The sequence below is a fragment of the Vanacampus margaritifer genome, chromosome 2, assembly GCF_051991255.1.
Source record: "Vanacampus margaritifer isolate UIUO_Vmar chromosome 2, RoL_Vmar_1.0, whole genome shotgun sequence".
Lineage (NCBI taxonomy): Eukaryota > Metazoa > Chordata > Actinopteri > Syngnathiformes > Syngnathidae > Vanacampus > Vanacampus margaritifer.
Genome location: NC_135433.1, coordinates 29,245,606 through 29,267,755, shown reverse-complemented (window position 1 = coordinate 29,267,755; position 22,150 = coordinate 29,245,606). Strand labels below are relative to the sequence as shown.

The following is a 22,150-nucleotide window of genomic DNA, read 5'->3' as shown; positions in this document are numbered from 1 at the left end:
TATCCACACTTGCGCCTTCATTCTTGCCTGTAGCATAGAAACCGTGACAAGCAAATCAGCACTTCATCATATGTTTACAAAGACATATTCACTTATCTCATTTAAATGTATAGCCTACACTGGTGTGTTCACATAGCGTATCAACCTATGGAAAAGTTTGCTTTTATAGTTTAAAAAATTAAAAACGTAAACCTACAGAATCCTGCGCCGTACCCTAGCTAGCCAACAGCATAACCCAGGATACTTTTCTCTCTCTCTTCTGCCCCATTTCAAATCCATCCCCATTGAGATGCACTAACCTTGTCCTAACTAGCACTAAGCTAGTCTCTGAGTTCTGTCGCCCACATTTGGAAACTCCCTTTCTTTTGTTGCTAGGATAACAGCAAAGTAACACCAACGGTGTTGTTACACAGCCTAGCTTGGTTTATTGACTGACTGCTTAACAGTTCAATTTCCACTTGAACATAGCGCAGAGTAATATATGCTTCTGACTGTTCTTTCTCTCCACCTCTCAGTGAACTGGAGGATTATGTGAACCATTTACAAACCAGCGCTGTATCCCTCCCTGGCCAGTTGCCAATCACTCTGAGAGATGTGGAAGAGGGAGCAGTGAACCTGCGGAGAGTTGGGGAGACTCTGGCCATCCTTAAAGGTCAGTGGTTGCACATCCATCCGTCCTTTCATTTTCTACACTGCTAATCCTGGTTCATGGTCAGGGTCAAAGGGAAATGGAGCCTATCCCAGATGTCATACGGCTAAAAGCACACGATACATTGTGTTGGTTGGCAGTCAATCACAGGGACTTAAAGGTGTCTTAATGTTTACCACACAATCCATACTCAGTGTTTCATTAATTAAATAAAATGCAAATATATTTATTATTCTGCACTCTACACTGTGGTAAGTGCAGTGTGAAAGGGTCTTCTCCTTGCAGGGTATTTCTGTGTCTTGCCACTGTCACATGTGAAATGCTCAAGGGGCAAAGGAGATAAGTTGAAATGATGGGATATGTGGTTTTCCCCCAGGGGAGTTTCCAGAACTGCAGGTAAAGATGCGTTCCGTGCTTAGGCTGGAGATGGATGCAGTTCGCTTTCTAAAAGAGGAACCTCATAAAATGGACTACATGTTAAAAAGAGTCAAAGCCCTCACTGAAGCCCTCAGCTCTCTCCGCAGGTACAATATCACATTCATTTCCACTCATTCAACGTTAAATGCTAGCGTAAGCTGCAAAATACAGCTGTTATACAACTTTGGTTAACAGATGTGTATCAGAATCAACTTCCCCATCCAAAGGCACCCAAGTGGAATCTCTAAAAGTCTCTGAAGCAGACCAAGAGCCCCCGTTGACCAATAGTCCCCAGTCCTCACCACAACCACAGCCTCGAGCCTCAGTCAGAGGCCCTCAAGCCATTGCATCATCCTCTTTAACTCAGCCTGAGCCCAACTATGCTGCCGCAGCGTCCCCGGTTACGCCACGCAGAGTTAAGACCACTCCAGCCACTGTGATCCAGGCCCACCAGCACAGCCCACCACTGAACCCCACCCATGGACGAGACCTACCAACTGTGGCCAAGGTAGTATCGTCGAGAAACTGGAAGTGTCTCTCAAATGACAAAATAACTCAAAGTCCAGATTGGAGGTGTGAACACTGAATGAATCAAAACTTCATTATGACTCAATGTGATCATACCTCCTGCTAGTTATTATTGATGACTACCGTATTTTCATAACCATGAGGCGCACCGTATTAAAAGACGCAGTCTCGGTTACGTGTGCTATTTCTGTATTTAACACACGCATAAGGTATTATTGGGCGCAGGCATGGTAAAATATTGGCTAGCTTAAAACGTATGGTAGGATGCGTTCACGCGAACACATACGCTAGCATGCATATGGTTTTAAAAAGGCAGCGGGAGCTAAACTGACTTTGGTTGTACTTTATTGAAGTTTTTAACAATGCACTCACGTTACTTTTGATCCATCCTCATCCGCAAATATCTTCTGTATCCGAAATGAACAGTTGGGCAAGTTCATCAAACATGCCATGTTGCCTTGTGTCAAAGTATACTTACCCCCGTAAAAAAAAAATTTATCTGCGGGTACGACACACGCCAGTTTTAGAAACAAGGTTTTGTAACAAGAAAAAAATATTTATCGTGTAGAAACAAAAGAATAGCAAGCACTCACTCGCATTCTACAGTGGATTCTAGTTGCGTTGAATGACCGCACAGTGACGCAGTAGGAAATCTCAGATATGTATAGAAAAATGAATATTATTGTTTTTCGGTTTTGTTCCAGATGTTTGAAATTTAAATACCTGTTTACAAGGAATCTTTTCAAAGAATATCCACTTTTCTGTGGTAAAAGATAAGATTACCATTTTTTACGGCGGTACGTTTTGGCACAACACATCTTGAGCGTCCGCATGCCGTCTTCTTTCAGTCGAGTCTTTCGCGTCCTCATAATTCCTACCTGTCCTCACCCAGGTCCACCTTTGCTGCATATAAGCAATGTGCTGACGGGACATGCTCCCACACAGTCAGCCGAGCGGATCGCTTACCGAAGTCGCACGTCAACATTTACAGATTTTGGAACTCGGTGCACTCAAAAGGCGCACCTCATTATAAGGCGTGCCGTTGATTTTTGAGAAAATTGAAGACTTTTGGTCACACACACAGGAGCACAGTATTGGCATGTCTCATAATCACCGCAAAAACCTGGTAGGTAGCCATGGGAAAATGAAACTTCCTGAACCACTTGTGATATTCTTTTACTCCTCTAGATGGTGCCCTTGGTTTAAAAATGCAGTGGAAATGTATTCAAATTGACACTTTTCAGAGCTTTTCAAGCAACATTTGTCTGACAACGTTGTTCAAAACTGTATTTGTTCGTGAACTGAGGCATTTGTGAACCCAGGTTCTACTGTATTAAGAAATTGGGGTCGAAAACACTCTTACAAATGTCATCATGTGCCGCGAAGGTGAGTCCTCGTAGCAGAGAGGGCAGCCCTGCCCTGCAGAAGCGAGCCGCTCCTCTCCAGTCCAATGAACTTCACAGATCAAGCGTGTCGGAAACAACACAAGAGAGTCACACAACAGACCAAGTGAAAAGCGCTTTGAAAACCACCGCCAGACCTGTTGAGGTGAGTATTACACCTCCTGAAAAAGACCACAGGATGTTTGACATTTTGGTACATTTGTTTGTTTGTTCATTTAATTGGATTTAATTATTACTGGACCGTTTTCCATTCTTTTTCATAAGCAATAACGCTCTTTATTTGCATTTCAAGAAGCGCATGGTGTTCACAAAAGTTAAGATTTTTTTAATTAGCGTTTTTTGGGCAAATTGTGTTTATTGTGTTGTCATCTGTAATTTTGATTTGTACATTATGCAATTGAACACTGAATTTCAGCACTAACGTTTTGTTGTTTACATCGGTCTGTTATTACATATTTCAAAATAAAATGTACCAACATACTGGCCAAGCAAAATATTTTTCTTTAAAAATGTCATATTCTTCTAAGTCAATTATGTAATTAAAACACTCTTAATCAACTGCTATTATTCTTAATGTCTTAATAATCTGCATTATAAAATAATAACCCATGACGACTATTAACTTAATGTGACTGTTTGACAGAAGACTGAACGGGAATCTCCGGAAGGAAGTTTGAGTCAAGAAACGAGCAGTGTGAGCCAACCCAGCGTTCATCAAACAAACCAGGCCTCAATTGTCACCCCAAATTTAGACCAGGTCCTGCAGGAAGCCCAGGCAAGTCTGATGAATTCCATTCCTGATCTGGATCTGTCAGATACTAAAGTGGCTCACTCAGATTTGGCTTGTGAAGAGAGAAAATCCTGCACTTCCAAGACAGAGATGGAAAAGCCTCTGGACACACTGCAAGGTTGACTTTGATTTTATGTGAAAGTCTATAACGCAACCTGAAGTAGCACAAATACTTGCACTAATTAATAGGGAATTTTGTGTGTGTATATGTATGAATTTGGCATTAATTAGCTTGACAAATGTTACAGTACAGCAACTTCTCTATAGTTTTTATTTTAGTTTTATTAATACTAACTAATAAAATTAATAATAATAATAATAATTGATTCATAATAAGTTTAAATGTGATTGGTTAATTCCGAACACGGCCTCATCCTGTTATAGCACGGTGTGCACACCACATTATCTCAGGTGATTATTCTTGTTTTTTTTTTTTACTTTTATCTTGCTCTTATTTTCTATATACAAAACCTGGGGTGTGCAGACTTTTTATAGCCACTGTTTGTGCAATATACTATGTAAGTGTGCACACATGCAAAGATAAACACATTGGTTAACGTAACATATGAAAGGGATGATGCCTTTTTGCAGATTCCAGATGACCATTGTTTTAATCTAGTGTAATACTGGATTGGAGCCACTTTGGATTAATTTAATTCAGGTGAATATATTAAGTTTAATGAACTCCTAATTGATTAAACTTAATATATTCGCTTTGGACTAACTTAATTCAATCGTGTGTTACCAATTGATATGATTTTTTTTAAAGTTTGTCAGCAATTAAATTTGTAATCTTAAATTGGTTCAACAATTCTCTTTGTATGTTACACTGCACAGCAGCTACAGAATAACATCGTGTGTTTCTTTATTGCAGCTCTGGTGTCTGGAACTCAGGATAAAAAAAATGCGCGGCAAAATGATGAAGTGGATTCCTCCCAGCTGAAGCCCATAGGTAAGAAATCTGCTGTTAGTATTTTTATTTTGTTTTTTATCTTTGGATCAACAATATCTTGGCTCTCTGATGCAGTTTAGGTATTGTCTAAAAAAAAAAAAAGTGCAATAGTTCTAAGAATTTGTGTACCCACACTTCTTTTGGGCTTACCTATTCTCTCTCTCTCTCTAGTTTTTTTTATCTACATTATTTAATTTTGAAGTCCAAGACTTCAAACGCAAATTTAATCTCACGGTTACAGCAGTGTTCGTCTCTAAAGCAATGTAAAAGCCCACTCTTTTATAATACTGTATCTAATATCTCAGCCTATGTTCTTGATTGCGTTTAGCTTCACTAGCAACAGTGGAACCGCCGCCATCAGCTTCTCCCTCAGCCTCTCCGGGTGCCAAACGGAGCATACGTCCACAGATGGAAAAACCGAGACGCTCCAGTGTGGAAAAAAAACAGAGTCCTGATAGGAGTGGCCAGTCTTCTCCAGCTCTCCCAAGAAGGTGTTTGTGAATGACATGTTTACAAGCTCTCAACTATCCCCTCCGTTGTGAAATTGTGAAAATATTCTCAGGTTGCATGCAGCCACTGTCGGCCTAACCACTGGAAGGACTGGAGATGTGATCTATACTAGCAGGAAAGAATCAGGCGAAGAACAGGTGTGTGGACACAATAGTTGTATCTGTGGTTGTTAATTTATTTTGAATGGAATTGTCCAATACAATACAGTTTAATCTTTTATATATTTTCCCAACTGTTACGGCCCATGGAGTTTGTGGCCGTTTTTTTTGTTATTGTTTGTGTATGTTTTGGGTGTGGATGGTGTGAGCGCTCCTCTCTGATTGGTGGACCATTTCCCTGACTCGTTTCACCAATCAGGGCAGGAGCACTGATTGCCTCATTGGGTTCAGGTGCGGGACCAGCTGTGGTCATTAGTGGCCACAGTTTAAAAGGCTGGTGGTCAGATTGGGAGCGGCTTTGGGTGTTTGCCTCCCGCTCGTTCGCTCGTTCGCTCGTTCGCTCGTTCGCTCGTTCGCTCGTTCGCTCGTTCGCTCGTTCGCTCGTTCGCTCGTTCGCTCGTTCGCCCGCCTATCCCTCTTTTGTATGTTTTTGTTTCGTCCGACTGTCTTTCGTAAAGTACACCGTTCACCATAGTTCGTTTCCTATTTGTTTCATTATCCACGATTCATTAGAGTGTTCGCCATAACTAGGGGTGTTAGAAAAAATCGATTCGGCAATATATCGCGATATTACAGCGCGCAATTCTCGAATCGATTCGATATGCAGCAGAATCAATTTTTAAAAATACATTTTTTATGGGAATATTCAACAAAACGTCTTACTTAGGGTTAGGATTCACACATTAAGCATGGAAGAATGTTATATTAATGGAAAATTAAGCCTTAATATTTTATTTCAGTGCTGTTCAAACATGAAACAGACTGCAACCTGTTTGTTAAACGCAGTGGCTCAGTTATAAGCCTGAATTTTCAGATAAATAAATACATTCTCATACAAATCTTACAGCGTACATGTACAAATTTACTGATTAGTATTTTTTAAATTTGAGTTTTAAAAAAATCGCAATAATCAATCTTTAGCTTCGTATCGGGATTAATCAGTATCAAATCGAATCGTTACCTATGAATCGTGATATGAATCGAATCGCCAGGTACTAAGCAATTCACACCCCTAATAACAACTATCGGTTATATTCTGCAGTCAGTCCTTGGGTGTTACTTTGACAGTGGGGACTTTGGGAGCATTGGCTCCATTTTGTTTAGTTTCTGTGTTTTTTGAGGTATTATGTTCCCATTCGTGCGTTGTCCCAGCTCATGTCCACCCGTTTTGTTCAGTGTCCCCCCTTTTCCATCACTTCCCTCCTCCATGTGTGCTACCCACTCCCTAACATCACTTGCGTGCCACCCGGCACATAACACAACTTATTGTGTGTGTTTTTTAAAAGGTCTTTAAACCTCACTGTGGATGTGATGGGTAAATCAAGTAACATATTACACACACACAAATAATTGATTCAGCTCTGTCTGTTTAACCTTTTGTAAGGGTGTTAGTGAGAAAGAGCCATCTATTAATCCTCAACCCAAACCCCTGAGACAACCACCGGAGGTCAAACCCAAACCCAAATCTTCCGGCACCGCTCCAGTTATTGCTTCCGAAAACATTGATGATGAGGAAGATGACGGTAATCGATTCCTGAAAGAACTGCAGGTATGTCCGTTTCACTGGGGTTGCCAACTCAACCTCACAAGTTCGTTTTGTTATCTTGAATTGATTAAAACAGTTTAAAAGTGTGACTACATCATCATACAAGAACTGTCAGCATCCTTGCAGTGTAACATCTTCCCCTTTCACACAGGTATTTCAGAAATGCACTAAGAAGGAACTCTCAGTCTCTAAGCATGATAGCCAAGAGATTGAGTCAAAGGTAAAAATAAATGAATAAAAAAAATAGCTGCTAGCAGCTATTAAGGGCCTTCGCAGCCTGGCCAATGTGGGCGACTGGCACGTTGGAGAAGTGGCACTTTTTTGGGCTGTTACATATGCCTTCAACTTTTCTTAGATCTTGGTGAAATGTACAACCGGCCGGGGCTGCTTCATTACATTTTTTGGGGTGGGTTCGCTACTGAGCCATTTTTTTTCAACCCGGGTTTTGTTGTTACTGTGATGCCAAGTTTGAAAAACAGCAGACATCCTATCAGGTTTTGTACATGGCTCCCCAAATGTTTTTATTTTATTTTTTTTTAGATTTTGGGCCACTACATATACATACAACTTTTTGGAGGTATTGGTTGAATATGCAACCGGGGGTGCTTCGTTAAAAGTTTGTAGGGAATGCTAATGAGCCTTTTAAAAGACATTTGCCAGCACGTATGTGTGTGCAAAATTTCATGAGTTTATATCAATGTTTAGATTCTCAAAATCAGCATAATAGGAGTAGCGTGAGAGGTGGATATCCACATGGCTCATTCACTCCTGGGGCCTGACCGATGCATCCCCCCCACCCCCACCAACCCTCCCACAGTCCTGGTTGACTGGCTTTGCCTCTTTTGGTTCCCAACTTTGTCTCTTCTTTTCTGGAACCCCCGCCCGTTCTCAATTACAGCTGGTGGCACACGGCACAGGCTTGCAGGTTGTGGGCTGTCTCCCTCCCAGGTGTTGGCAGGCCTTGTTAGCGTTTTTGGGCTACCTTGATCTCCGAGTGGGGCGTGGTGTGTGGGTGAGCTGTGGGTGCGGTGGTTCTGCCCCCTTTTCGCATCTCTTCAGGGCTTGTGGGGGTGCCTTGTTGCAGTTGATGGGGACTGGTGCCTGCCCAGGTTCCCTGGGCGTGGGTCTTAACTGAATCCCACATGGGGTAAGCTCTGGTCCGGTTCGTTTTACAGGTGGGAAGGCTGAGACCAACCTTCCTGGGTATGCCTGCACAGCAAACCTGTACACCCGGGCTCAGTATTTCAAACACAATCCACCAGGATGAAAACTGGTGTATTAGATTAAATCCAGATCTAATGCAAAATTGGGTATTTCAAACCACATTTAATCTTGAAAATTCAAATCCAGATTTGGAAATCCAATCATCCCTAGATCTGCAGTAAGATTCAGTCGTCACAGCTTGTTTTATGACATCAACTCAACATAAAATCCTTATAGGTGATTGATTACCCTAGACAGGAGATGTTTAAAACATAAATCAGTAATAAATGTTAATTTCAGTCACCCATCCATTCAACCAGGCAACAGAAAAATCGAACCTATTTTCAGAGTTCAACATAATAAGTGCAAAAGTGATGAATTATTCCATCTCCATTTCCTTTTTTAGGTGACTCTAGAGACATCAGGCAATGATCAATTGCATGTTGAAAAAAGTCTATTAGAAGGACAAGAAAAAACACCCCCAAAATGTGAGGCGGCTGGCCAGAAACACATCCTTCCACTTAGCAACAAGTCAGCGCCTCATTTAGGATCTACTAATGGTCGTCTTGTTTACCATTCAACGGTTGTTGTACCAGAAGAAGTCAGTGAATGTAGGCAAGGTCCCGTATCTCCTGACCGGAAAGAAGACCAGAAGATGGTTCAACAAGGATCAATAACACGCCTAAGTCCAGAGAAATCTCCAAATGTAGCCCCACAACATATTCATATCTGTGGCAGTGTGCACTTACAGAAAGTGAAAATGGAGGATATTAAAAGCCCAGATAAAGATAATACTTCAAGCTTTGTTCTAAGGTGTAATCAGGAATTTCTATATTCACCGACAAAAGAAAACACGATGTTAACAACCATAGCCTCTCTGCAACAAGACAAACCCCAATCAAATGGCACTGCAATCCCTGGTCAGATGGACAAAAATGATGCCAAACAGGTACAAACTGAAGACGCACATTTTACGAAAACATTACAAAAAGAAAACATTTCAGAGTATTCAAAACAAGAATTACTAAATAGCAATCAGGACACAAGGACAAATTCAGATTTGTGTGAAAACCAAGAAGTCAAATTGCAGCTATCTGGGGACAAAGACCAATGCCCGGAAGAAGAAGGTAGTTTGAGTCCAGATATTTTCGATGATGGGGGACCTCCCCCTCCACCACCCCCATCTGCTAAAATTGCCCAGCAAATCTCAAAGATGAGAGTCAAAACTCAGTCTAAAAATCCAGATCTGGAAAAAATGAAGGGCTCTGACATAAAAATGGCAGCTGGGGAGGCAACAGAGCAAACAGTTTGTCAGGGTTTTGAGAACCATGGTTTTGAGGACAATGATTCCTGCGACAGGGAGCCCATCATTGTCTTTAATGAGTATGTGGATTTAGAGTCGGACTTTAAGCGTCTGTCAACTATCTTTGAGTATGAGGAGGATCTTGATCGGTTTGTTTCTCCAGAGGGTATTAAAGAAGAGGAGGAGACAACACAGAAAGAAATAGATGAAGATCTTAAAAACATGTGTGAAGAAAATAAAGGCTTAGACCTCAACAACATTTCAGACAACGGTCAACATTCTCATTCTCATACAGATGGCCCGCTTGATGAAAACCAAGACAGGACGAAACCGGAATTAATCAAAAATACAGAGACTAACCGCAAATTCAAATTCAAGTTCCCCAAAAAGACATTGTCAGCAATTAGCCAGGCTATACGATCAGGGACGACCAAAACAGGAAAAACGACTCTTGAAGTGGAAGTTGTTAAAGAGGAAATGGTGACATTGGACCAAGAGCCAGTAAAAGCGCCCAAGAAGCAGAATAAGGACTCAAGCAGGTTTAAGAGCCAAATGACCAAACAAGACCTCAGTAAGGCCAACAAAGGCAATCTCATTGAGATACGTCACGCGTCTCCCGTTGGCGTGAAACAAATATCCAACGCCGAGTCAAACAGCCCAGTAAAAGACCTATGCAAGAAAACATATTCAATTGGCAGTTTAGATGAGCCAATCAAACTGTTGGAAATCAGCACGGACAGTCTAAAAACTCCTCCCCCGTTATCTTCCATTGAACCTTCACCTCCTCCCGAGTCCACTGATGGAGATGATCTTCCAGACAAGGTCAAGCAACAGAGAGAGGGAAGCCCGTCAAAGAGGCCAGCCTCTCACATCCTCAAGAACTCAAATTCACCCCAGAGCAAAAGAGTCAAAGCGCAGCCTCCACCTGACTGTGTGAAACCCTCCACCAAGAAACAGGTCTGACATCTACTATAGCTACATAACTGCTTTGCTTCAGTGGTGATGGGCTCCTTTCTCTGACTGTTCCGTCATGTTGTTTTGGGGTTTAGACAAGCCACATTTTTTTGTCTTTGCTCTACTTCGTGTCATATTGCACATCATTAGGCTACTTCCCTTCTATTTACAATGCATCTTTCATTATGTCATTTGGATCCTCCTTAAACGGTCTACTTCTGTTTTTATAAATCATCTCTCCAGACTTCCAGCTCTTGTAGTCAGCGAACTCACTCCAGGTTACGCCACTCTTCTCCTTCATCTGGCTCACCTGACAACACAACCAAAGTCCAGCAACAGGCTTCTTCAAAGCAACCCAGCCAGGTACAGATTTAACCACACCAAACATTATTAACTCGGAATAAGCAGAGAAATTGAAGCTGTTTTCCAAGAATTGTACCAGGTATAATGAATAGGGATGTAACAATATCCAAATGTCACAATATTGGTATATATCATATATATGATATTATCACGATATGAATCTTGTTTTGCGATAATTATCACAATATTGTTGGGAGATTGGCGATACAAAAAAAAAAAAAAGCTAATGATACTGTATAAAAATATTGGTGAAAAAAAGCTCATTTAAAAAAAAAAGCACAATATTGTGTTTTTGTACATCACAGCAGTGACAAAGAAATAGGCTTGGACAGTCATTTTATTTTAAATGAGGTCAAAATTACTGTATACATTTATTTGTACTAGTAAAGGTAACATTAACCTCAATGCAAATAAAAGATCTACAATCAAAATAACACTTTTTCTTTTTCTAATGCTCGTCCCCCGATTAGCATAGGTCTTAAACGTTGATGGCCAAAACATGCCTAATTAAAATTAAACTGCAGTCATAAACTAACCACCAGATGAAACTGCACAAATGTAAATTAACGATGTCTTTATAACAGATGTGCTGCTTTTAATATCGTGACACGATGACGAAATATTGTGGCAGTTTTATTATCTCCATATCACGTTATCGTTACATCCCTAAATTAATAAGTACACCAAACAACAAAAATAACTGATGCTAACCCATTAACAGTGGAGCTTGTCTCATGCCTGAAATACTTGAAGATATGTTTGCCGAGATTTCTTTTAGTATGCTATTTAATGTTATATATGTTGCATGATTCCCCATTTTTTTTCTCCTGTCATTCTGGCATTCCTTTCCCAAGATCTACTGTATCTTTGCAATCCTGCATGTTCTTTGGCAAGAGCAATTCTTCCTCTGTCTCGCACCATCTAGTGAGCTGTGGATTGACCAACACAATCCGAATGTATCACTAATATGGGCCCTTATAGTTTAATTGTTGGTCAGTACTGCATGCATATTCTAGCTTGTGGCCTTGCTGTTTAGTCATTTCAGTATAATTTTAATTGCATTTGTTTAAAATTCTAATTTAAAAAAAAAAAAGTACATTTGAATCATTCTGCACTTATTGTTGATATTAACAAGCGAGTCCCAAATCAACTTAAATCATTTACTTATTGCACTTTTCCTGAAAAGTGCGCTATAGTTCAATGAATGAAACATACAATTGAGTTTAACGGACTTTTATAGCGCTTTATCTTCATCATACATTAAACAAAGCCATATTCACTTCTGTCATTCAAACATATCTATATATAGCCTACATTGGCCGTTGAAACAGCCGGGTAAAAGGTTTTCCTTTTCAGATTAAAATAATTTATTTCAACTCCTAGGTTCCCGCACATACCCTGGCCAACGGCAGAACCGAGGATGTTGTTTTCTCTTTGGTCCCATTTTAAATTAATCCCCGTTGTGTTGTACTCACTGATCTAAATATATGACTGGGTAGGCGATAGGGCAAGATTTTTGAAGCCGCTCCTCCCAAGAAACGTTTCTCGGCATACGATCCTATACATTTACAGTATTGAAATTGGAGAACATTTGAGACAGTACTCAGTAGAAACAGCATGATTTAAGATGTTTTAAATTTGTTAAATATAAACAAGAGGACTTCAGACATTTTACAACTTGCCTAAATACATGTATAAATTATATGCTTGTTTACAGGAGGAATTTTTTTTTTAGATAAAATAATTTTAAATGTAATTCACCAAAAGATACCTCTGCCAAATCTAATAATGGGGTCTAAGGATCCGAGCAATAAAATTAAAAGGGTATGATTGGAATCTACTGTAAATATACTTTGTATTTGATGGTTTTACATTAATTACAGGATTTTACTCAAGTGAATATCTGTTACGAGCTTTGCAGAAACAAGTAGAAGCAGAAAAATGTGATTAATCGAGATCAATCACAATTAATCGCAAATTATTTACAGAAAAATGGTGTGATTTTAACTCATTCACTGCCATTGACGGCTATAGACATAAAAAAAAAACGTTTTAACTATTTCTATTAGTTTAACGTTTTTTTTTTACTTTTGTTAACAAGAGTATGAAAACCTAGGGGAAAAAATATTGTACATTTCGAACAGATATAAAATTTGTGATCAATCGTGAGTTAACTAGTGAAATCATGCAATTAATATTATACTAATATTAATTGCCTGACGCCCTTAATTTTTAATATTTTTTTCTTTTTTTAAATCTTTTTATTAAAAAAAAAAAAAGAATAAAAGATTATTAAAAATTAGGGGCGTCAGGTGATTCAAATGTTTTAATTGTAATTAATCACATGACTTCACTAGTTTACTCACGATTAATCACTAATTTTATATCTGTTCTAAATGTACAATAAAAAAATTCTAGGTTTTCTTACTCTTGTTAACAAAAGTAGAAAAAAGGTTAAACTAATAGAAATAGTTCAAAATAATTTTGGGCAGTGAATGAGTTCATTTTTTTTTTTAAGTGTTGTTCCCCGCTGGTGTGGGCTTTGCGGGCTGGTGTTGACATGCAGTATTCCTGTTTGCAGGCTGACAGCAGAGGCACAAAAGCAGCTGGGGATAGTAACCATTCAGTCGTTGCTTTACGTGCCTCTAAGATCCCAGCCTTGTGCCATAATTCTGGGAAACACCCTTCGCCTTCCACCTCTTTGTCCACTCCTCACTGCTCAGATGCCACCGATAGCCTCCAGACCTTCTCCTCTTCCTCCTCCTTTTCTTCTGCTTCATCACCCACAGCTTCTTCCGCTTCCTCTTTTGGGAAACAATTGCTTTCGTCTTCTCCTTCCAAAGCCTCCATGTGCGCCTCCCGTTGTTTGTCTTCTCCTTGTCAACGCTCCAAACAGGCGCACGTCTGCCCACCCTCCTGCTCCTCAGGGCTTAAAAACTCAATCAACTCCCCACAATGTTGCTCGTCTCTGTCCTCTCCTCCTTCCACCTCCCCGCCTCCTCACAAGTCTTTGATCCCTTCTCTGAATTTGAGTCGTCTGCTCCCCTCATCTAGCAAAGTCTCGTCAGCATCCCTCGCTAGTGGCGACCCGGCGACCCCGAGCCTCGCCCATAGGGGGTCTGGCGGCAGCAGCAAACGTCAGCATCGCCGCCTCACGCTGGCCACCGCCGCCGCCGCCATGTCTCAGCTCACCTCTTACTCTTCATCGTCGTACTCGTCGTCGTCACCGTCCTCCTCCTCCACCTCCTCCTCCCTTTCGCCCACCTCCTCTTCGTCCTCTCCGCTCTCTCCATCGTCCTCCTTCCTCCAGCCAGTTGGAAGTCACGGAGGGAGGAGTGGCCAAACGTCAGTGTCCAACCCCACGTCTCCCAAGAAATTCCGAGGAACCCAAAGCGGTGCGGTGGCGCTGCCCACAAAAGAGACAGTGTGACGGTTTACTTTTGATGAAACACACAACGTATCCATCGCAATACTAACACAGTATTGCACCAAAAAATATCAATAGCACTGATATGACTTTAGATTTAGAATCCAGAACTCATTTTATATTCATTTGTTATTGTCGTCATAACTTGTGGCTCCTTCCATCAGGGGTCGCCACAGGGAGTCGCATGCATGGTTTATTTGTCACATGATGACACTATTGTAATCGCTATCTTAATAAATGTTAGAGATAAAGTTCTTTCTTTTGCATTCTTTTTTTTTTTTTTTTTTGCAAGTATAGATAATTCCAAGTTTTGTATGTTTGGCAATTTGAGATGAAGGATAAAATTAAGGCTGTAGGATGAACACTCTTTCCCCGTTTGGTTGTATTCATGTGTGGAAAGTAAAACTCCTCTTTAGTATGTTTTCAGGAGGTGATATTATTAGCCAGTATCACGTAGCTAGTGTCCCTTATTCAGAAATCAGAAACTTTATTGGCGAAGTTTATTAAATAAAATAAAAAACATACAAGGAATTTGTCTCAGGTAGATTGGCCCACTCTGTATTACAGTAACAAGCAACCATAACAAACATTTAAGAGCCCCCCTTCCCCCTCCCCACTTTCCAAACATCCCTTTATTTTTCTCATTTTCTTTCCAACGTCCATCACATACTTCAGAGTGGAATTGAAGCTTTAGAATGGAACAGGAATGAAATTGCCTTTTTCATTTGTACTTTTTACGATGCAAATTATTGTATGATAAAGTATTATGTGAGCAGTGTGTTTTCTTCAGACTACTTTTACATGTGTGACATCCAGTGTGTGAAGTTGTACTGTATTTCTATAACCATAGAATTGACAAGTTCTGATTGGGATGAAGAGTAAACAGATTAGGTCCAATGACAATCATAAAGGGTCCTTTTGAAAAATATGTGAAATGCAGGGTTTGTTTGTTTTTTCGTAACTGACTGTGTATATAAAATACGGTATATATTAGCTATTGTGTTCACTCCATTGTTTGCTTGTATAGTATCTAGTTGATGTAACTTTAATTTCTTATGATCATGTGAAAGCTTAAAGAGGAAAAAAACTAGAGATTTGCCGATTATCTTAAGAAAATGGGAGGAAATTGATGGCGAATCAAAAGCTCTAAATAAGATGTCAAATGTATGGTAAATGGTCTTTATAAATATTTATATAAAGCCATGCATGTAAAATGATACTAGTTAGTACATATCTAGTTGCAATTTAACAAACATATTTTGTACTTAAGATTTATTTGATATATTTTTTTAATTGAACTACAAACCTTTTAGTTGAATAAAGTTAATGTCTTTGGTGTTATTTTTGATTATTTAGTTTTTTGCTTGTGAACTACAATGCAACCATTTCCAACTTAAACAATTTTCAGTTTAAGTCCAATACAGTCCCCCATATTTCTTATTCATTTCTAGTTTTTAAATTCCACATATTTTGAAACCCAACTCGGTTTATGAGTCGTGACGAACATGATGAATAGAAATGTGCAATACGTAGGATGCTTAAAATGTTTTTGATGTTGCACTGGTTTGTCGTAAAGACAGTGTGACAGTGTCATTTATTTTGTATAGCACTTTAAAAGTAGATTGGAGAACCCAAACTGGCCAAAAAATATAAAGATATTTGTGTCACAGTTATACATAATGTAAAATTTCAGTCATTTGTATATTGTATACAACATCAATATGCAACTATGATATATTTAAAAAAAAAAATAAAAAAAAATACAAAACCTATGCAAGGGGACCTATGCTTGTTTTCAGATGGTTTTGTATCACATTGTATGCTATGGACACGTAAGACATCACAATCATGTTTGAGTGTTGGAAGGTGATTTACTTCAATGTTGTGCCCAGCCTTTATTAGAATTGCTTCCAATTGTCTTTCTATAAATAATATACAAATACAATGAAACACAGAAGAGCCGGACTGATACATCTTTGTATAACACTGCATGGAAGTTTTACTGTGTTTAATGTGAAATGTACTTTTTTTATATATACATTACAGTATCTTTAAGTTTCCGGTTGGATTGTTGGTAATAACTGAACCTCTGCATGCCTGTTGAGTGTTTCATTTTGTCACTGAAATTTTAAAGCATACAACCATAAACAAGTGTAAATAGTTAGACTTCAAACATAAGGTTTCAAAGAAAAAAAAAGGTCTTCCAGAACACTGGAACATTAGCTGCTTCGTTCATGGCTGTTCAGGAGGGGGCGCTGTAGACACACAAAGCCAAACCCTCCGCTGTATCTATGCAGATCATGATTCGTTTGTGATTCAGGAAACTATTGTTTGTTATGCACTCAGTCAGAATTAAAGGGAATCGTGTACATTGTAAAGATACAAACTGTTTTAAATCTGAATAAAGTCAGATGAACTGTAAATATGCCTGTGTGTCGTTTGTGTGTTTCTGTAAGGATGTGACCCAACAAATGTGTATGTATTGTATCCTAATGAATGATTATGATTTATATATCCATCTCGACACACATGCAAGTGAACCAGGTGTTTACAGGCTGTTTTGTTTATTAGAATTAATACCTAACTGTTTACGGGGTAATTAGGAGCATTTATGAATGCATTATGCAAGCAGCACTGTGCATTCAAGGGTGTTTTCTCGTCATGGGAATTTGCAAACACGCTGCACGGTCAATCATTTTTCTTCAGTTTTGTTTTTACATGTATGATGATTGTGAGAAGCCAAAACCGCAATTTCAATGAAATCTAGCAACAGCTTTTTCTTCTAAAATAACACATTTTCTCAAATTAATCATAATCACGTGAATATACTGATCATGCTAATGATTTCCCACTGTTAGAAAAACAATTATTATATGAGACACTTAAGACCACTTCCACAACATTCATATAAAGTAATGCCCCATCACTCGCGGGCCATTTTTAGCAACAGGCAAAGATTGGTTTGTTACGGTTGTGTTATCGGTAATGTTTTATGTTGTGCTCTGCAAAGTTCTTTTACAGTTGCAGCTGTAGTGACAGTGCTATATAAATAAAGTTAAGTTGAGTGGGCTGCTCATTTGGTCGTCGGGGGCTGCCTGGTGCCTGCGTTCGCTATGACGTCGACCCAGAAATGAAATTACAAAAAAATATATATATATATCTCTTATGATTTGTGTTTTAGTTTTGTTTCTTATGGTTTGTTTCATGATATGTTCGTTAGTGTTTTGTGTCCACCTGTGCCTGTCTAACCGGTCACTTGTGTCTTTCCATCAGCTCCCTCAGCCACGTCCCGTCCTGACGTTCCTCGTTAGTTTGTATTTAGTTCCCGCCTCCGATCAGTCTTTGCCGGCTCATTTTGCTTTTGTGTCTGTTGTAGTTTGTCAGTAGCCACTTCTTCATGTACATACATCAAAGTTGTCTGTTTCTTTAAATCTGTTTTGATTCATTTGGCCCAAGAAATAACTGTTGGGGGACACCTTGGTGCACGATGTGCAGTTTATTTGAACCAGCGGTGTTAGAGATGCATTTTTTTCTTCTTTTTTTGCAACGTTATCCAGCATCAAATAATACTAGACAAAGTGCAATTTCTGCAGAAATTGCATGGGAATGCTGAAAAGCTAAATGCTAAGATTTGGATTACTAAAGTACTAAAATGTGGTCCAAGCGAGGTTTGAACCCAGGTACTCCGTGGTGGAAACCCCTGAGATAACGTGACTTGTTTAAAAATCATGGTTAATGGCGTATTTGTTTTGAAAAGTGTCATCTAATGCTGACAGTCAGCATGCATTTAATCATTTCAGTGATATGGTAGTCATCTGGTATACTTGTATATCCCTTAGCATTATGGCGAAGGATATATCTGCAATGTAGTGTCGGATGTGGGATGCGAACCCGCGACCTCCAGGTAACTGGACAATGCACTGAACCAACTGCCCCACTGAGCAGTCTGAGACAGGTGGTAAAGATGATAAGTTGTATGTATAGAAGTGGGCGTGGAAAGTGGGACGTCAATGTCTGTCCCATTGAAAATGAATGTGGAAAAGTTTATATTTAATGTTAAATTGTGCGAATACTGTAAGCAATGTGGAATCAGACTATATACAGTATATATATATATATGTATACCCCGGAGGCGTAAATTTTTTGATGCAAGTTGAAATTTGAACAGTGTAAATCGGAAATATTATGTGGGAGTTGTTTCACGGCAAAAAAAGTGTGGAGAATAAAAATCACATGTGACAATTATGGTCCACATTAAATAAGTTCTGCCGTCTTTCCTTTGTCTCAATCTCTTACAATACATTTTCCTCTTACTCGCCCTTTAAAAATGTAATGAGAAAGCAGCAATAATTGGCCAAATTATGAATAATTAGTTCCATCACAGCGTAATGAGCTGATATGTAAATTGCGTTGCCAGATGAATCCCAGTGCCCGCCTCTGTGTAATTAGCCTGTAATTCCACTGCATCCTGTAGAACAGGGAGCGAGTTGGTGGGCCAAAAGTGTGTCTGATGCAACAGAGGGAGGGGCAGGGGAGTAATTAGAAATATCTCACATGAAGCACTTGTATATTAATTACAACATTTTTTTTTTTTGTATCCCGGTACTTTTTTTTTTTCCTCCTTGCATTCCCTCTTTCACAACTGGGCTGCGACAGAGGAGGACATCACAAACCAACAAGGAACTTGGCGACTTCTTAATCAAAGATCTTCCTCATTTGCATTCATAATTGCGATTAATTAGGCTTTTACATTGGTGTGCGTGTGTGTGTGTGCATACTGCAAAGTGATATCTGTACAGAAGGGGATATTTTCATACCAGAAACTGTACTGAATGACGTCAACTACTGAACCAAATAACCAGCAGTTACATGAAATGTTACCTCCTGGAGGTGTTATTTTAAAACTAGATGTCACAAATGACAGCATTAAAAAATATATCTAAAAAGGAGTGTTGTGTGCATGCACTACTTAGCCTTGTTGACTTTGAGGAAAGCACTTCTTTCCATAACGATGCTAGCGCTGTCCCTGTGGCCAAAAGGGAAGTCCCTGAAGATCCTCTGTGTGAATGCGTTAGATGCTGGCATTGCCAGTAGGTCCAAGGCCAGAGGTTTCAGTGTGGGAAAAGCAGCGGAACAACACTGAGTTAACTAATAGTCAATGCCGGATTCCTCAATCTCAGCCGCAGTAGACTGAGACGGCGCCATTTGGCCTGAAGAACTGAAATCTTTTTTCGTCCATGCAATGTAGTCGTCATCTGCCTTTCCGGACAGATTCTGTAAGTCCTTGTCATCCTTTTCTCAAAGGGTTGCAGCAACACAAGGATCCACAAAGCATGCTGCTGCAGGAAGTGGTGAGAAGTTAAGTCCGCCGTTATGTCAAGAAAGTGCCGATCCATGCTCAACAGCAACTTCTGAGCCAGAATGGTCGCTTCCTTGTAGGTTCTCTCATGTGCAAGCCAGAACTCTGACAGGTGGTTTTTGAGATGCAGATCATCTTTGACCGACAAGTTGTGTTGGGAGTCCTGTGCGGCCTATCCACTGTGATACCCCCTCCTCTTTGCTTTGTTGCTCTGGGGAGCTGTTAAAAATATTTGTGGCAGAGAAATGCACAAGAGTTGGCTTGCCCATCGGCTTGGGGGGGAATTGCTTTTGCTGGTGCTCTTTCTGGAAACTAACACATGAACAGACACAATGTCAGAAGCAGCTTCTGCAAAATGTAACTGGTGTTACGGTGTGAATAATAAATTATAGCTGTGTTTTTTACCTATTGAAGAATGAGTGATTTGACTGTCAGTAAAAAAAAAAAAAGAAAAAAAAAGTAATGTTATTCAAAGTGTTATGTTGTGAATAACAAAGCTAGCTAGCAGCCTAAATATTTGAATCAGTGTACTAGCGTTAAAATGTGAACCATGATCAGCCTCATGACTGAGTTGGCATAGGCTTTATAAAATAGAAAGTATTTCTACATTAATGTCTTGAGTCTTGAATTGCCTCAATTTCATGATGGTATAACTTGAGATGTCTCTTAAGATTGGTGGTGTTTTCCCGGCGATTTTATGGCCGCATTTCTCCTCATCTTTTTCCACAACACATTGCATTTTATTTTCCAAGTCTATATAGATAAAGTGTTTCCAAACCTCATTTCTTCTTTTTCTTCCAAAGAGATTCATTGTCTGGCTGGCCATCGAACACTCGCCCAGCCCACGTGGCCAAGTCCCAGACGAGACACCGGAAACGGAAATATTTGGTAAATTAAACCACTGAACGAGATGCAACAACGTTAACATTTTGTCACGGCTCGATGGTCAACGAAAATGAAAATATATTTTAGTAGTCTTTATTTTGTAAATCTCGTTTTTATTCGGCAACACGTCACGTGCTCAGCATTTTCGTTGCGTCTCGTCTCCCTCACGTAAAGCTTTAAATATGACTGGCTGAAGCCAGTGGGCAGCCATCTTACGTTGCCATTTTTACTAACACTTGACAGTGACAACCCATGTTATTGATCAATTTTAACACTTACAACAACACGTTTAGGAACCCTGTATTGAGTACAGTAAGAACCTCGCAAAGTTTACATTATATACTGTACTTTGTTACAGTATCCTACTGTTCGTTGAGAGCTTATATTCATAAAGCAATTTAAAAAGAGAAACAAAATTGTGTATGAGACAAAATTTAGTCTTTCATGGAAATTAAATGTACATGTGGCGCATCCCCCAGACTTATTGGTATTACTGCATGTATTATATGGTGGCATTTACACCGTAGAGACAGAAAATATTGTGGAAAAAAACAGCACAGAAATCAATGAAGGCTACTGTATTAAGTTAGGCGGCTTTGGTGAGCGGCAAGATGGTCACCGGTGGCTTTACTACTCCCAAAGGCGAGTAAGCAGCATTGACAGCCCATTTCATGTCTTGACTAGTTTATTTTAGCATTTGTTGAAATACATTGGATTGTTGGTTTGCATGCCTGCCTCATCATCATCATTTTGAGGTTTGGAGTTCGAATCACAGAACAGCTTCCTGTGTGGAGTTTGCATGTTCTCCCCGTGTTTGCTTATTTATTTATTTTGAGGGGTGGTAGCTGATGTCCCAGCTCTGTCCCACCTTCCAAAAACATGTACATTACAGTATCTCACCACTGGACTGGCCAAGCATGTATCCAGATCTAAAAGCCATTAAACATCTCTGGGATATCCTCGAACGGAAGGTGGAGGAGTGTAAGGTTTGAATATCTGCCAGATGTGCCATCATGAGGGAGTGGAAGAGGATTCCGGTGTCAACCTGTGAAGCTCTGGTGAAATCCATGCCAAAGCGTTAAAGCGTTGCTGGAAAATAACGACCACACAAAATATTGACGCTTTGGGCATTTCACATCAGATGTACACCGAGTATGATATTTATTGTGTTGCCTCATGAAAAGATAAATCTGCAGAAATGTGAGTGGTGTACTCACTTTTGTGATACTCTACATTTGGTTCACTGAAGGCTAAATTAATTGCCCATAGGTGTGAATGGTTGTTTGTTCATATGCCCTGCAAAGGGCTGCTGCCCAATCCGTGGTGTACCCCACCTCTCACTCACGGTCTGCTGGGACAGGTTGCAGCTCACCTATGACCCCAATATAAACAGTATAGAAAAGGGATTGAAGGATTTGTATAACTACACAAGGAAGACCTGGTAGCATAAAATTTAAGTAATAGAATATGTAGCACATGACCTTGGCTCAGGTTGTCTAATTCAGTCTTCCGCAGTTTTGAGGGCAAGCGACGTTAAGTGCCTCGCTCTTACCCAGCAGCCCCGCCTACACATGACCTCAGGCTATCTGCTTGTCAGCCTGCAATTAGAATTTCACCATTAACTACCCCAGACCATCATTAACAGTTAATTAAATCAAATCTATCAGGAATTATGGGCTCGAACCTTGAAGGGATACCTTCAA

General features: G+C 39.8%; 1 protein-coding gene across 2 annotated transcripts in view; it reads left to right on the top strand.

Moving 5' to 3' along the window:
- LOC144043494 (sickle tail protein) overlaps window positions 1-16,630 on the top strand; it is a 48,815-nt gene extending 32,185 nt beyond the window's left edge. For both annotated transcript variants that reach the window (XM_077557190.1, XM_077557191.1), the window contains 13 exons: window positions 516-652; window positions 1,026-1,173; window positions 1,262-1,574; window positions 2,981-3,142; window positions 3,641-3,905; window positions 4,662-4,739; window positions 5,068-5,230; window positions 5,302-5,386; window positions 6,792-6,956; window positions 7,105-7,173; window positions 8,563-10,416; window positions 10,657-10,776; window positions 13,358-16,630. In XM_077557190.1, the coding sequence (XP_077413316.1) occupies window positions 516-652; window positions 1,026-1,173; window positions 1,262-1,574; window positions 2,981-3,142; window positions 3,641-3,905; window positions 4,662-4,739; window positions 5,068-5,230; window positions 5,302-5,386; window positions 6,792-6,956; window positions 7,105-7,173; window positions 8,563-10,416; window positions 10,657-10,776; window positions 13,358-14,206 (4,408 nt within the window). In that variant the 3' untranslated portion in view covers window positions 14,207-16,630. The remainder of the gene's footprint in view (window positions 1-515; window positions 653-1,025; window positions 1,174-1,261; window positions 1,575-2,980; window positions 3,143-3,640; window positions 3,906-4,661; window positions 4,740-5,067; window positions 5,231-5,301; window positions 5,387-6,791; window positions 6,957-7,104; window positions 7,174-8,562; window positions 10,417-10,656; window positions 10,777-13,357) is intronic.
- Window positions 16,631-22,150: the final 5,520 nt, after the last annotated feature.